The sequence below is a fragment of the Haliotis cracherodii genome, unplaced genomic scaffold, assembly GCF_022045235.1.
Source record: "Haliotis cracherodii isolate W230 unplaced genomic scaffold, xgHalCrac1.p SCAF_16, whole genome shotgun sequence".
NCBI classification, from domain to species: Eukaryota; Metazoa; Mollusca; class Gastropoda; order Lepetellida; family Haliotidae; genus Haliotis; species Haliotis cracherodii.
Genome location: NW_027266271.1, coordinates 11,722,194 through 11,739,100, shown reverse-complemented (window position 1 = coordinate 11,739,100; position 16,907 = coordinate 11,722,194). Strand labels below are relative to the sequence as shown.

Here is a 16,907-nt window from a genome sequence, read left to right as displayed (position 1 = left end):
CATACCAGTGTGTACATGTCTTATGTAGGAACTGTTTATCATGCATGCTTCACACATACCAGTGTGTACGTGTATTATGTGGGAACTGTTTATGATGCATGCTTCACACATACCTGTGTGTACATGTATTATGTGGGAACTGTTTATGATGCATGCTTCACACATACCTGTGTGTACATGTCTTATGTGGGAACTGTTTATCATGCATGCTTCACACATACCTGTGTGTACATGTATTATGTGGGAACTGTTTATCATGCATGCTTCACACATACCTGTGTGTACATGTCTTATGTGGGAACTGTTTATCATGCATGCTTCACACATACCTGTGTGTACATGTCTTATGTGGGAACTGTTTATCATGCATGCTTCACACATACCTGTGTGTACATGTCTTATGTAGGAACTGTTTATCATGCATGCTTCACACATACCATAGGATGGTACAGTTTATACACCCATTCTGTGTTGTTGTTTTCTGTGAAAAAATTGGCAGAACACATGAGAGAATACGGACTATCATGTAAATGTTTGGTCTAAGTAGTGGGCACTTAGAAATATTACTTATTTTTCCATTTTTGATTAGATTGTTTCACTGTATTTAAAATGGCAGGACATCTGAAACTTGTTTGCACTTGCAAGAAAGCAATCTGGGAAAAGAAATGGCATTTTATGACAAAAATTAAAATTTGTTATTGATTACTGCCTGAGATATATTGTTTTTATCTGTGATGCACTTCCCTAACTTTGACATTATAGACTGAAAGCTACTGACAAATTATTCTCCAAAGTCCTGCTGTAATATCTAAGTTGCCTGGGTCCCGTTCCTCAAAGTGATCTTAGCGCAATGATGATCGTAAGCCTATGTTAAAGTATGGGACTTACGATCACCTCAGCGCTAAGATGGCTTTGAGGACTGGGGCCCTGGTTGTAAGCTGACTATACTCATATATTCAGGGGTTAACTGCTGGCCCGTTGGCCTGTGGCCAGTTAAAATTACAAAGGGCTTTCTGGAATATAACGTAGATGGCCCGTCTGGCTAGTCAGAATTTCTACCTTTCCCCATGTATGTTTAATTCTTGTAACTGGACACTACTTATGAATCATGTAATTTTGATGAGAAAATAGTTAGGGGGGATGGTCTTGAGAATGGTTAACTGAAAAAAAATATGTCTATCATCTCGGTAGAATGCCAGCCAGCCAGCATTTTGTAATGTTGTGTAAAGCATCTTTTTAAAAAAACCATTTACCACAAGTTGTCTTCTCCTGACTGGATATTAGGTTTTACTCTCTTACATGACATGATCAAGGTCCCTGTGGGGAGTCGGGGTTAGAACTGGTCCCCCACAACCTATACTGGTCGTAACAAGACTCTAGTGGCTAGTCAGTGATTTGGCTGACAGTGTGTCATTGTACCCTGCGGATGTGGATACTGGATTGTCTGGTCCAGAAACGTTAAGTTACTGGCAATGACATATAGCTGTATTATTGCTGACTGCATTGTTAAAAAACGAAGAGAAACAAACATTGTGATTATGGATGATGCCATTAAGCCTGTTGTGTTGTTCCAGGCCATACCTTCATGCCTAACAATGAGACCTTCCTGCCTCGCTATGACGTCAACAGCCCCAAGTTGGTGTTCCCTGCAGTCAATGCCAAGGAGTCGACGTACCGTACACTGTGTGTCCGGAACACGGGAACCACGCCTATACTGTTTGATGTGGAGAAAGACCCCAGCAGGTAACCAACTTTCACATGATAGTTTTTTCAAAATACAAATAGAATTGATACAGAACTGTAATAAATAGAGATCCAAATGTGGAAATAAAACATTTTTAGCATTTTAGTGTGCAGTGCAGTGCTTGGGAAACTATATATTTGTTAAAACCATTACCTATGATATTCATGCTTGTCGTAAGAGGCACCTAACAGGATGGGATGGTCAGGCTCGCTGACTTGGTTGATGCACGTCATCATATCCCAGTTGTATGGATAGATGCTCATGATGTCAATCACTGGATTATCTGGTCCAGATTTGATTATTTACAGACCACTGTCATATAGCTGGAATATTTCTGAGTGTGGCATAAAACAACAAACAGACATTCTTCTTCTTCTTTTTTTTTTATTGATATATTGCCATTAAAGATGTATGTAATTCTGAAACTGGTAATGAATGTCTCTATTTGTCGCCAGCACATTTGCCATAAAGCCAGCTAAAGGTCTGTTGAAAGAAGGAGTACAGATCTTCCTGGTGAAGTGTAAACCGGCTGAAGTGAAGACCTATCACCATGCGATGGTTCTCAGACTCAACGATAACGACAAGTACAGCAGGGTGGGTGGCTCTTAGGATTCACTCATGATTTGTAATGTTCCAGTCAGGACGCACTTAATTACATACAAAGTAACCTCAGTTTTGAAAAAGGAACTTTGTGACTTTAATAAGGCCAAAGGGGGCCCGGGTGGCCCAGTTGTCTAAGGCGCCGCGATTCGCTGTGCAGAGTTGCGTCCCTTGGGCATGCCAGAAACCTATGATTGTGGGTTCGCATCCTGGTTCGCCCTGTTTGTAGGTTTGTCAGCACCATACCCATGCTCGTGGGTTTCACCGAAGTGGTAAACATCTGAGACCTGCATCACTTTGGGCTTTCCTCCCACATTAAGCTGGCACGCTGGGATGTAACTGGAATACTGTTAAAAGCGGCGTTAAACCCAACTCACTCACTCAATAATAAGGCCAAATACTCAATCTGATTCATAAGGTCATCAAATTTTGATTTATGAGTGCGTGAGGGAGTGAGTGAGTAAGGTTTTACGTCCCTTTTAGCATTATTCCTGCAATATCATGGCATGGGACACTTGGGGTTCACACATTGTACCAATATGGGGAAATGAACCCAAAACTTTGGCGTGATCAGTGAACACTTTAACCACTGGGCTACCCCACTGCCCTAATGGTTAAAATATAAGGTGTTATAACTTTCAGATATTCCAAATGTACATTGAAGTCTTTTTAACTGATAATTGGTTTTTTGAATTATGATAACATCATTATGCTGCTTTCTTCAAAACAGTCCAAAATGGTGTCATGCATTTTTCAGGACATCACAAACATTTGCCTTTTGATGATTTTTTAAGATGTTGTTTTCCGTTTCCGGAACAGAACTCCAAGACCCTTGTATACATCTTGTTGAAGCTTGCTTTAATATCAAGTTTCAACGAGACATATTTAATGGAACAAATTTGTGTACAGTATAGTGTTTGTTTGTGTAGGCTCTACAGCTGTGTGGGTCAGCGGAGGCGGCCGAGGTACTGATGGACTCCGACGGAGTGATGTTCTTCAAGCCTACATGTGTGGGGACAGCCTCCAAGAGGACATACTCCATCAAGAATGTCTCCAGAATACCTCTCAGGTCAAATAGCCTTCATACCACTTATTCTTCATAGTTGAAAGTACTGGCTGTTCAATACACAAATGCCTGTTTTAATATTAGACAAGTGTTGTGTGGAAATTTGAGTTATGTTCTTTATGTTTTTCATGTGACTATAGTTGTTCTGTCATGTCTTGTGGGTATTGCAGCTAAGGCTTCCTATTGTGTTCTTTTACTTATTTTGAGTAGTACCAATCTGTTCACTGTGCAGAGTTGCTTCCCTTAGTCATGCCAGGATTGGCTGATTGTGGGTTCAGATCTCAGTCTTGGCCCAATTAAGATCCATTCCCTACAGCAGCATCCCTGTGTTTCTGGGTTTCACCAAATAATTGCACATTGATGACAGTCATCAGTTTAGGCTTGGTTCTTACATCAAACTGACATGCTATGGAATAGGTGGAAATCTTCACATCAACTATATACCCATGAAGATCCGGTTTAGAATAGGTCTTCAGCAACCCATGCTTGAGGCAACTAAGGGGATCGGGTCATCAGGCTCGCTGACTTTGCAGACGTATGTCATCATATCCCAAATGCGTTGATATTCATGATGTTAATCACTGGATTGTCTGTTCCAGACTTGATTGTTTACAGACTGCTGTCATATAGCTGGAATATTGCTGAGTTCACCAACAACATACAAACTATAACATAGACTATAATTCCATATCAACCACTCACAAACGTTTTAAAGTTCATTCATACAAAAATGCCAAACTGCAACATATCTAGAAGAGTGTTGATATTTTCATTTCTATGGTGCTGAGTGATACTGGGATGACTGTATATTTGTCATGATGTTAATGTCAATATTCTAACATCTTGGTACCAGGTTTGAGTGGAAGTTGAATAATGCAGACTCCAAGCTGCTGAAGGTTCAACCTGACTGTGGCATCATCCATCCTAATGAATCACAGGTAACTTGGAGACAGACATGTTGTATTCACATTACATACATTCTAGCAACGTTTTATTCTTTTCTTTTTGACTAATCCGGAATTTCAGTAATATTCTCTAATATGTAAGTGGTAGAGCGTCCGCCCGGAGAGCGGAAGGTCCGGGGTTCGATCCCCGGCCGCGTCATACCAAAAGACGTTAAAAGATGGTACTTGTTGTTACCCTGTCTGGTGCTCGGCATTAATGGGCTAAAACAAGGACTGGTCGGCTCGGAGTCAGTATACTGTGTCTGAGTGGGGTATTCATGTTAAACTGCGGCATGGTATCTCAGTGTGCTAGCACTATAAATCGGCGTCAGTCCGGACTAGTACAAGCAGCCACACACACACGTGCATGCACGTTGCTATATAAGTGCAATAATATTGGACGCGACGTTAAACCCCATTTCACCTCATCTCACCTCTAATATGTTGGGAGGAACCTCATAAACAATTTTGTGATATTTTGTGTTTTGTTATTAATTCATGTAATTACTGATAAATATTTTAATTCTTTCACTATGCAACCCTATCTACTCCCGTGTTCCCCTGTAATGGCATCGTGTATTTGTTGTGTAGAGCCAGACATGGTCGTTCATCCCCGGGGGTGAGGAGAAGTATGTGATGAAGCCGAGCCTCATCGTGTGGGGGCAGGGCTTCACCAACAACTCATCTGGGGGCAAGAAGAAACAGTTTAAACTGCGTGCTGTTGGGGAGGGATCCCTTGGGGAGATCATGGTGAGTAAACTCTCTGTTACTGGATGATTGCATACAAATAGATGGTATACTGGTTTGATGTTGTCAGTTTTAGATAATCAAAGAAGAATTAAATGTGTCCACTATGCAAGGCAGGATTGCATTAGTATGTACTGTCATTATATCTCTCTGAAAGGCCATTCTAGTTTGATTTTGATTTGAACAGGCGATTTATTGGGGGCATGTTTCCACACCACACTGGGGCATGCTGAAAGCGCTATTATCACCCTGGTCACTGGATGAGTGTGCACTCAACAATCATTCTCAGCTCCCTGGGAAGTATACAACCCAAGCTGCCTGTTAGGCACTAGAAGGTTAACAACCATTCACGGCTTTGTGAACGTGGGCACGTTTCGAACAAAGTTACTTACCCATGGAGACACCACATGTGTTACATGTGCTTCAGTTTGAGGAAGCACCAAAGACCTAAAAACTCTCAGGAGCCAAGCTACAAAGTATGGTCACCCATCCAAGGACACTCCATGACCCATGTAGCTTAACTTCACGTGATCTGTGACCTTTGTGCTGTGCATAGGACCATGTGCCCCCAATGTTCTTACAACAAACACTGACTATAAGTTTTATTCCCAGAACACTAAGGGCCTACGGGGCGGTCGGGTACGAAGTGGTTAAAGCCTCCGCTTGCCACGCCGAAGACCCGGGTTCGATTCCTGACATGGGTACAATGTGTGAAGACTATTTCTGGTGTCCCCCGCCGTGATATTGCTGGAATATTGCTAAAAGCGGCGTAAAACCGTACTCACTCAATCACTCACTCCCTCACTAAGGGCCTACTGTAGTGGTATACTGATGAGTTTTTACAAACAATTACATTTCATTGATGTACACTGATTGCAGGCTGAGGAGAAGTACTTTGACTTTAGTGACATCGTCGTTGGCAGCTCTGCCTCCCACCACATCACCCTGTACAACAACAGCAGCTGCAGCCTCCACTACCGGCTGCTGCTGGACCAGCATGTGGATGGCCCGTATGCTGACAACATCATCAGGAGTGACAATATAGGTCAGTCACCTTCTACTTCTACAACAAATGTAGAGGTCTTTTTCCATTTCACTGTTCGAAATTAAGCAGGTTCCTGGTGTCCTGGTGTCCTAGTGGTTTGCTCCTGTAGTATTTTAATCTAGGTACCCCCTTGATCTCTGACATGCAACCCCCAGGACATTCATAGTTAGTTTTTAACACTGCATATGTATCTACTTGTCACATATCATAATTCCTTTCAATGTATGACTATTACAGGGGTTTATCTAGACCTGCTCTGAGGCCAGTATTTGTCCGTAACTCAGCAAAAATTACCAAATTGAAATTAATTATTTCTCACTTAATGTGGGTGCGGTAGGGTAGCCTAGTGGTTAAAGCGTTCGCTCGTCACGCCGAAGACCCGGGTTCGATTCCCGACATGGGTACAATGTGTGAAGCCCATTTCTGGTGTCCCCCGTCGTGATATTGCTGGAATATTGCTAAAAGCGGCGTAAAACCAAATTCACTCTCTCACTCACTCACTCACTTCATGTAGCTATGACTTTGAATAGGTAACTTGTGTTCGATCCTGGAAATTTGCATTTAATTTCTTGGTTGTTTGGACCTTCCAATCAATCTTGAGTGAGTGAATGAGTGAGTTGGGTTTAACGCTGCTCTTAACAGTATTCCAGTTATATCACGGCGTGTCAACTTAATGTGTGAGGAAAGCCTGAAGTGATGCAGGTCTCAGACATTTACCACTTCGGTGAAACCCATGAGCACGGGTATGGTGCTGACAAACCTAGAAACATAATTGGGGCAAACCGGGATTCGAACTCACAATCATAGGTTTCTGGCGTGCCCAAGGGACGCAACTCTGCACAGCGAATCATGGCGCCTTAGAAGACTGGGCCACCCGTGCCCCGATCAATCTTTTATTAAAATTAATTGGAACACCACTTCTAATAGTACTGGCCTGTTGGCAGTTTTATTACAAAACATGATCCTTCTAGAGTGTGATGTTTTGTGTGAACTGCACTGAAGTAAGATGGCTGCTGCTGCTGCATGTTTCAGGCCTGGACCTGGAGACAATGGAGGGAGTGCTGCCGGCCAGATCCAGACAGACAATACTCCTCACAGTGCGCCCACTCAGGAGGGTCACCTACCAGTACACTGTGTCCTACCAGCTCCTCACACCGGAAGGTAGGACTCACTATCTCCACCTCCACCACTCAGATCGCTTTGGAAATGTTTCAACTTTAATGAAGTAACATTTCGTTGTTTGTAACCCCCAAGGGGTTTCTAGAGCAGAACAGGTCCTCAGTCACAAGGCCTTATGAGATGGAGTGGTTACTTTGAATGCTGATTACAAATTAAGATGCTAAATGTTTTACTGTCATGCTTGGACCTGATCAGAGGCCTCTGTGATACTGCTGTTACAATCAATCTCACTTAAAGATAATGTTGGTCTGACCCAACACCTTTAGATGTTGACCCGTAAGATCCGGGGTAGAATAGGTCTTCAGCAACCCATGCCTGTCGTAAAAGGCGACTAACGGGATCGGGTGGTCAAGCTCGATGACTTGGTTGATGCATTTCATCGATCCCAATAGCGCGGATCGATGCTCATGATATTAGTCACTGGATTGTCAGGTCCAGACTCGATTATTTACAGACTGCCGTCATATAGCTGGAATATTGCTGAGTGCGGCGTAAAACAACCAACCAACCAACCAACCAACCAACCAACCAACCAACCAACCAACGTTTAGATGCTTCTAGCCAGAATTTAGCTCAAATGCATCATTTTCAGATTTTAGTATTATTATTTGGAATATTATAGCCGAGCTTACTAAACTAAGAGAGTTTTACTAGACTCTACTAGACTTCTACTTTAGCTAGTGGCTAAAGTCACAGACTGTGATACTGCATGTTTATCACTTAACAGTGGCATATTACTGTAAACTATGTTTATGACGAACATGCTAATAACAAACTGCCTGATATATTGAACTGTTTTTTGGTCCTGTTCATTTGCTGTGTAGGGGCTGTGGTTATAACCATAGTTTACTGTAGTTAAGTTATGGTGTTATGCAACTATTTACCTTTATGATTGAAATGCATGAACACCTCCTCCATATCCTCCCCAGGCACCGTAGCCCACGCATCAGTGCAGGAGCCGCAGCATCTGTGTCACATCCTTGTGACGGGGGTGTTCCCCATCATGGCTGTCACCGACGCCCGCTGCTATGGCAGTGCCATCGGCATCAGCAAGAAACAGCTATGGAACCTCTTCTCTCTTGACAAGTTAGTGGACAGCTGGAATTAGGGTTGCTGTGTAACCAGGAATCTCAGTATAGACTGAGTATAAATTGATTTTAGAAAGCATAGGGACATGATTATAAATGCTTCATGTGGTTCCCAAGAAGATGAGAGGCGTCGTAATGTAGAGAGCTTGGATAAAAGAAGTGCAATCTTGGTAATGTTTCCATGTTCTTATCTGTACTACCCCGTGAGGATTCGTGGATATTATTGGTCATAACCTATGCTTGTCATAAGAGGCGACTTAAGTGGATCAGGTGGTCACTCTGGTTTGTCATCGTTACCTGATAGTGTCGAATGTTGTTCATAATATCAACCTCTGATTTTTCTGTTCCTGACAGGATCAGTCACAATGCCGCCATCACTGTATTTGTTTGTTTGTTTAACGCCTTACTCAGCAATATTCCAGCTATATGACAGCGGTCTGTACATAATGATGTTTGCTCCAGACAATCCACTGATTGATATCATGAGCACTGATCCACGCATTTGGCATACAATGACATGCATCAACCATGTAAGCAAGCCTGACCACCCGATCCCGTTCGTCGCCTCTTACGACAAGCATAATCATCTTTTATGACAAGCATGGGTTGCTGGAGACCTATTCTAACCCAGATCTTCACGGAGCCACTGTATTTGCAGTCAGTGTGTTTGATTGTGGTCTGTACTTTCAGCATGAACGTCTGCCTGGACTCGGACCCATCAGCGGAGGAACTCATGTACAACGTATCCACCCGACACAGGTGAGCTGCCCACAGGAGAACAAGTCTGTGCTCTGTCATCCATTATCACCGATTGTCCTGTGTATTATATCTCCATTATATCAGCATCATTATCCTGGACCCATTCTGGACCATAGCTTGGTTTTAGAAGTGACGTCACTAGCTCCATCTCTCCTAACACCAACTTTAGCACAGAATTTCTCTCATGCATGAGCTTGAAATCAAACTGCCTCTTCTGAACGTGAGTTTGGCAGAGATCTGCATTCAAAATGGTGGCCTTATCAAAACAAGCCAGCATTAGAAATTGGCACTAGTCCTATAGTCCTTACCAAACTGCCCAATAGTAAAGGTATCCTAAGGACTTGTAGAAATTGGCCCATTTTAAGGGTTTTGCTATATGTTATCATTATAAGGACTAGTGGACAAAAACTGTTAGTTTCTAACCCTGCAAGCCCTCATGTATTTAAATGAATCACAAGACTATTATAAATGATTCTTTCAGCTGGAAAGATGTTTTCCTGAATATTAAGACAGGGTAAGGAAATCCTTATGCTACAAGACATTCTGGTTGTATTTGTGACAGCACACAATAGTTGTGTACGTGTAATGGGTTTCGTTCCACAAAGTGATCTTAGTGGTATAACTATCATACGTCTTGTTAAGGTTTGAACGTTACGATTGTCAGAGATGGGATCGCTTTGTGGATCAGGCCCATGGTGGTATCTCTGGATGTTAAAATACAACAAAAAAAACAGTTTAACTTCATTGTATATCTTCTTTTCGTGTTGTGTCAATCCAGCCTTCATTAAATCAAAGCTAAGGTAGTGAACTGGTCCAGGGTGTTGATCATAGTACAATGGAGATATAATAGATACACTTGGTAATCAAGAATGGTCATCTGTTAAAGCTATTACAAAAAATTGTGTGCATTCTAAGTTACCAATTACTTGGAGATGATGGAGTTAAACTTAGAATCTGCATTAGAATCTGTTAGATTCGTTAACTGACCATTGTTTCCAGCCATCGGCGCCGCCCCCCAGTGTACACCCGTGCTATCCTGGACTTCAACTTCAGTGCAGCTCCCCTGGACAGTGAACCATGCGTGGTCAACCTGATGTTTGAGAATACCGGCACTGTACCCACTGACTGGTGAGTGCAGGCAGCAGTAGGCCTAGATTGGTTAGGAGACTACTGCATGGGGTAACATGCCTCATCATTTGTCATGTATTGACACAGTGATGAGGGTTTTAATACATGTCCTTCTAGATACAGCGTTTTATGCAAACACCAGTGCTTTATGTGAAAGCATACACAACATGTGCTTGTGTAAAAAAAACATGTCGCAATGTAGCATAATTTGAGATGTCTCAGGATTATTAATTAAATGCCCCGTTTGTCTGAGATGATCAAGTATGTGGCTGATGTGTTTCAGGTCCTTCCTGTTCCCCTCAGACCTGCACCTGGAGTTGGAGTACTGGGCAGAGACTGGGGAGTTTGACGAGGACGAGCTCCACCAGGTTGGTCATCATCCCCAGGGCATGCTAGGCTTCACATAACCACAGGACGCTCTAGGCTTCACATAACCACAGGACACTCTAGGCTTCACATAACCACAGGTCACTCTAGGCTTCACATAACCACAGGTCACTCTAGGCTTCACATAACCACAGGTCACTCTAAACTTCGTATAACCACAGGTCACTCAAGGCTTCACATAACCACAGGGCACTCTAGGCTTCACATAACCACAGGGCATGCTAGGCTTCACATAACCACAGGGTACTCTAGGCTTCACATAACCACAGGGCACTCTAGGCTTCACATAACCACAGGGCACTCTAGGCTTCACATAACCACAGGGCACTCTAGGCTTCACATAACCACAGGGCACTCTAGGCTTCACATAACCACAGGGCACTCTAGGCTTCACATAACCACAGGACACTCAAGGCTTCACATTACTACAGGGCACTCTAGGCTTCACATAACCACAGGACCCTCTAGGTATCACATAACCACATGGCACTCTAGGCTTCACATAACCACAGGACACTCTAGGCTTCACATAACAACAGGGCACTCAAGGCTTCACATAACCACATGGCACTCTAGGCATCACATAACCACAGGGCACTCTAGGCTTCACATAACCACAGGACACTCCAGGTATCATATAACCACATGGCACTCTAGGCTTCACATAACCACAGGACACTCAAGGCTTCACATAACCACAGGACACTCAAGGCATTACATAACCACAGGGCACTCTAGGCTTCACATAACCACAGGACACTCTAGGTATCATATAACCACATGGCACTCTAGGCTTCACATAACCACAGGACGCTCTAGGCTTCACATAACTACAGGGCACTCTAGGTATCATATAACCACATGGCACTCAAGGCTTCACATAACCATAGGGCACTCAAGGCTTCACATGACCACAGGGCACTCTAGGCTTCACATGACCACAAGGCACTCTAGGCTTCACATAACCACAGGGCACTCTAGGTATCATATAACCACATGGTACTACTCAAGGCTTCACATGACCATAGGGCACTCAAGGCTTCACATGACCACAGGGTCCTCTAGGCTTCACATAACCACAGGGCACTCTAGGTATCATATAACCACATGGCACTCAAGGCATTACATCCAGTATTTGAAGAATAATTTTGAAAAAGAGGATAGTACACTATCCAAGTCACTATTTGAAAAGTAACAGATAAACAGTCAAAGCTCTGTCAGTGATGTCCCCAAGTTGTCCACAGTGTCACTGACTGAGGTCAGTCATAATGATAGAGTTGTAGTGTGTCCAGTGTAAAAGCTGGGGCAGCTGTAGGGTTGCTGTAATCCTCTGGAACATGGCAATACGTTTTATTTCAATCTGAGTGATGCTAACATAGTATCCCATGTGTTCAGATGAAGGTCATGGACAACAAGCTGTTCAGCATCGAACCCAAGCGGGGCAGGATGGCGCCGGGAGACACTCAGACAGTGACCTTCACCTACAACCACACCATGTCTGGAACTGACCGTCTGCCTGTTCTTCTCAAACTTTCCAAGGGCAGGGAAATCCTGGTGAGTGTTTTCTGATCCTTGAAGTCTTTCATGGCCATTGAGAAGTTGGAAAAACATGAATACATGACACTTTTTTGTGGATAACTACTTCTTTCTTCTAAAAATTGATTCAGGGCTACTTCTTACCCTTGTAGCTATGAATCCTTTCATCTTATGTATAGTGGGGTCGCATTAGTCAGGTAATGACCCAGGTGGCGACCCGGCATAGTTATTGATCCTCCACTGACTGTACATTGTCATGAGATGACTGTTTCTGCCTGCAGCTGAACTTCATTGGCGTGACGGTGGAGCCGGAGAGACGTTACATCCACTTCCCCTCCAACAAGCACTTGTTCACTCCCGTCCCTGTAGGAGAGCAGAACAGCCCCAAACAGGTATACATGCTGCCTTAGACAGCAAGGATTGAGATTAACATGTGTCTGCTAGACTGGTTAGAGGCAGGAAGGACTTGTGACATTTCCTTGTGGACCAACACTTTTACCATTAGGTAGACGGCCACTGCAAATGACTTTTGAAGACTAGAGAAATAAAAACTTATTTTAAACTGGCCAGTTATTCCTACAGCCTATGTATGCATTTTTTAATGAAAAAAATATAATTTTGAACAAGTTTTAAAAAACTCGCCCAATGCATCGTTTGACATAATACAGACACTATTGTTGATGTAATTCAGACATTATCGTTGATGTATTGAGATTTGACAACCTGTCATTGTTGATGTCTTGTTTTCACTGTGAACGTCTTAAAAGGTTGTCAGTAGTTAGGACATTACTTCTTTATGAAAGCTCATCGCAATGTGTGCAGGATGATGAAATGATGACACTTATCACATGCTCATGTCAGAATTTGTGTATTTCCCTCTTTCACTCTGTCACTCAAGCACAAAAAGAACTTCCGACACTTGTTTCCTGAAATCAGTATCACTCGTGCATGTTTTCTTTGAATACCTTACATCATAGCAATAACTTCCTGTTTTGGCTGTCAGTATACAATAAAATCTTTTAGATTTTCAACAGACGTCCTCTTCACTGCCAACATGTCTAATTAGTTGTGAGGTAAACCCTGTATTGTTTACTGCCTGATGGACTATATATACAGGTAGTTTGTTTACGCCACTGCTGCTGTTGTCTGTTTCCAGGTGTATGAGCTGTACAATGGGGGAGCTGTGCCAGTGAGGTACGAGTTTGACCTCACACCGCTGGACCTCATCCGACAGGTGGGTGGAGCTGAGATGCTAGATAAAGTAACTGAGATATGTGTTTTAGAAACAGTCTTGTAATTCTAGAAACAAAGTCCATATGTCAAATCACTGAAGATTTGAGTTCGCTCAATGTCATGGTAAGCCTGTTTTTGTTGTAGGAGAACTTTGACCAGCCGATCTTTGAGTGTCTGAACCCCATCGGGGAGATCCCGCCAGGAAGGTCTGTGGCGCTGGAGTGGAGGTTCTCTCCTTTGGAAGCCAAGACATACATGGTGAGATCACAGAACTACTCTCATTTCCATGGAAACAGTTTTTACTTACCTGTAGGCTCATAAGGGGGTGGATTTTGTTTCTGGAGCACAACTAAAAACACGTTCAATATCAAACAGATCCTGAAGTGGTGCCTTCTGCTATTTGCAGATTTTTGGCATATTTGATTTTCTTGATTTCCATGGAAACGATTTGGACTCAGTCTCCAAGGTTGGGTGGATTGGGTGGATTTCTTTTCCGAAGCATAGCACGAAAACCTTCAGTATCTTTCAACAAGACTTTGCAGATATATCAAACAGATCCTGAAGTGGTGCCTTCTGCTATTTGCAGATTTTTGGCATATTTGATTTTCTTGATTTCCATGGAAACGATTTGGACTCAGTCTCCAAGGTTGGGTGGATTGGGTGGATTTCTTTTCCGAAGCATAGCACGAAAACCTTCAGTATCTTTCAACAAGACTTTGCAGATATATCAAACAGATCCTGAAGTGGTGCCTTTTGCTATTTGCAGATATTTTTGCATTTTTATTTTTCTTGATTTTCATGGAATCAATTTGGACTTGGTCTGCAAAGGGAGGGGAAGGTGTCATTTCTGTGAAAGACTTTTCATTCAAACCTAGTATTAACCAAGGGTTGAAGTGGTGCCTTTTGCTATTGAGGAATTTTTCAACATTTGATTACCTCCTGTTTCTATGGAAACAAGATAGACTTAGCTGACATGGAGGTAGGTGTTGTTTCCAGAGCAGAAATAAAAAACTATTCAATATTTTTCATCCAAACTTGGTTTATTATTCAAGGGCAGAAGTGTTTTTGTTGCTATTTAGGAATTTTTATTGAATTAATGTTTTTCCTGTTTCCATGACAACAAATTTGACTTTGACTTTGTTCATAGTGGTGTGTTTATCCGGAACACATCTCTAAAAGTAATAGGTACTTTTTCATGACACTTTGCCCTCATGAAGACAAGTTTATTAAATGCTACCTTTCCCTACTTAGGGGTGTTTAAAATTTATATTTTTTTCCATTTCCATGGCCACAAGTTTGACTTCGATTCTGTTTATAATGGTGTATAGGTATGTTTGTGTTGTATAGGTACATGTTGGTGTGTTGTATAGGTACATATTGGTGTGTTGTATAGGTACATGTTGGTGTGTTGTATAGGTACATGTTGGTGTGTTGTATAGGTATGTTTGTGTTGTATAGGTATGTTTGTGTTGTATAGGTACATGTTGGTGTGTTGTATAGGTACATGTTGGTGTGTTGTATAGGTAGGTTGGTGTGTTGTATAGGTACATGTTGGTGTGTTGTATAGGTATGTTTGTGTTGTATAGGTATGTTTGTGTTGTATAGGTACATGTTGGTGTGTTGTATTGGTACATGTTGGTGTGTTGTATAGGTAGGTTGGTGTGTTGTATAGGTATGTTTGTGTTGTATAGGTACATGTTGGTGTGTTGTATAGGTACATGTTGGTGTGTTGTATAGGTACATGTTGGTGTGTTGTATAGGTACATGTTGGTGTGTTGTATAGGTACATGTTGGTGTGTTGTGTTGGTACATGTTGGTGTGTTGTATAGGTATGTTTGTGTTGTATAGGTATGTTGGTGTGTTGTATAGGTACGTTGGTGTGTTGTATAGGTACATGTTGGTGTGTTGTATTGGTACATGTTGGTGTGTTGTATAGGTATGTTGGTGTGTTGTATAGGTATGTTGGTGTGTTGTATAGGTACAAGTTGGTGTGTTGTATAGGTACATGTTGGTGTGTTGTATTGGTACATGTTGGTGTGTTGTATAGGTAGGTTGGTGTGTTGTATAGGTATGTTTGTGTTGTATAGGTACATGTTGGTGTGTTGTATAGGTACATGTTGGTGTGTTGTATAGGTAGGTTGGTGTGTTGCATAGGTACGTTGGTGTGTTGTATAGGTACATGTTGGTGTGTTGTATTGGTACATGTTGGTGTGTTGTATAGGTAGGTTGGTGTGTTGTATAGGTATGTTTGTGTTGTATAGGTACATGTTGGTGTGTTGTATAGGTACATGTTGGTGTGTTGTATAGGTATGTTGGTGTGTTGTATAGGTATGTTGGTGTGTTGTATAGGTACAAGTTGGTGTGTTGTATAGGTACATGTTGGTGTGTTGTATTGGTACATGTTGGTGTGTTGTATAGGTAGGTTGGTGTGTTGTATAGGTATGTTTGTGTTGTATAGGTACATGTTGGTGTGTTGTATAGGTACATGTTGGTGTGTTGTATAGGTAGGTTGGTGTGTTGTATAGGTACGTTGGTGTGTTGTATAGGTACTTGTTGGTGTGTTGTATAGGTACATGTTGGTGTGTTGTATAGGTACATGTTGGTGTGTTGTATAGGTATGTTGGTGTGTTGTATAGGTACATGTTGGTGTGTTGTATAGGTACATGTTGGTGTGTTGTATAGGTACATGTTGGTGTGTTGTGTTGGTACATGTTGGTGTGTTGTATAGGTATGTTTGTGTTGTATAGGTATGTTGGTGTGTTGTATAGGTACGTTGGTGTGTTGTATAGGTACATGTTGGTGTGTTGTATTGGTACATGTTGGTGTGTTGTATAGGTATGTTGGTGTGTTGTATAGGTATGTTGGTGTGTTGTATAGGTACATGTTGGTGTGTTGTATAGGTATGTTTGTGTTGTATAGGTACATGTTGGTGTGTTGTATAGGTACATATTGGTGTGTTGTATAGGTACATGTTGGTGTGTTGTATAGGTACATGTTGGTGTGTTGTATAGGTATGTTTGTGTTGTATAGGTATGTTTGTGTTGTATAGGTACATGTTGGTGTGTTGTATAGGTACATGTTGGTGTGTTGTATAGGTAGGTTGGTGTGTTGTATAGGTACATGTTGGTGTGTTGTATAGGTATGTTTGTGTTGTATAGGTATGTTTGTGTTGTATAGGTACATGTTGGTGTGTTGTATTGGTACATGTTGGTGTGTTGTATAGGTAGGTTGGTGTGTTGTATAGGTATGTTTGTGTTGTATAGGTACATGTTGGTGTGTTGTATAGGTACATGTTGGTGTGTTGTATAGGTACATGTTGGTGTGTTGTATAGGTACATGTTGGTGTGTTGTATAGGTACATGTTGGTGTGTTGTGTTGGTACATGTTGGTGTGTTGTATAGGTATGTTTGTGTTGTATAGGTACATGTTGGTGTGTTGTATAGGTACGTTG

The 16,907-nt window shown here is 42.1% G+C and overlaps 1 protein-coding gene across 3 annotated transcripts in view; it reads left to right on the top strand.

Annotated features, from left to right (window-relative positions):
• The window catches only part of LOC139463822 (cilia- and flagella-associated protein 65-like), a 46,838-nt gene that overhangs the window by 17,725 nt on the left and 12,206 nt on the right, over positions 1-16,907 (top strand). For all 3 annotated transcript variants that reach the window (XM_071245169.1, XM_071245170.1, XM_071245168.1), the window contains 15 exons: positions 1,575-1,743; positions 2,200-2,338; positions 3,274-3,413; positions 4,264-4,348; positions 4,946-5,104; positions 5,981-6,146; positions 7,179-7,307; positions 8,255-8,411; positions 9,104-9,172; positions 10,172-10,300; positions 10,584-10,668; positions 12,083-12,241; positions 12,505-12,615; positions 13,380-13,457; positions 13,601-13,714. In XM_071245169.1, coding sequence (XP_071101270.1) covers positions 1,575-1,743; positions 2,200-2,338; positions 3,274-3,413; positions 4,264-4,348; positions 4,946-5,104; positions 5,981-6,146; positions 7,179-7,307; positions 8,255-8,411; positions 9,104-9,172; positions 10,172-10,300; positions 10,584-10,668; positions 12,083-12,241; positions 12,505-12,615; positions 13,380-13,457; positions 13,601-13,714 — 1,889 coding nt within the window. The remainder of the gene's footprint in view (positions 1-1,574; positions 1,744-2,199; positions 2,339-3,273; positions 3,414-4,263; positions 4,349-4,945; positions 5,105-5,980; positions 6,147-7,178; positions 7,308-8,254; positions 8,412-9,103; positions 9,173-10,171; positions 10,301-10,583; positions 10,669-12,082; positions 12,242-12,504; positions 12,616-13,379; positions 13,458-13,600; positions 13,715-16,907) is intronic.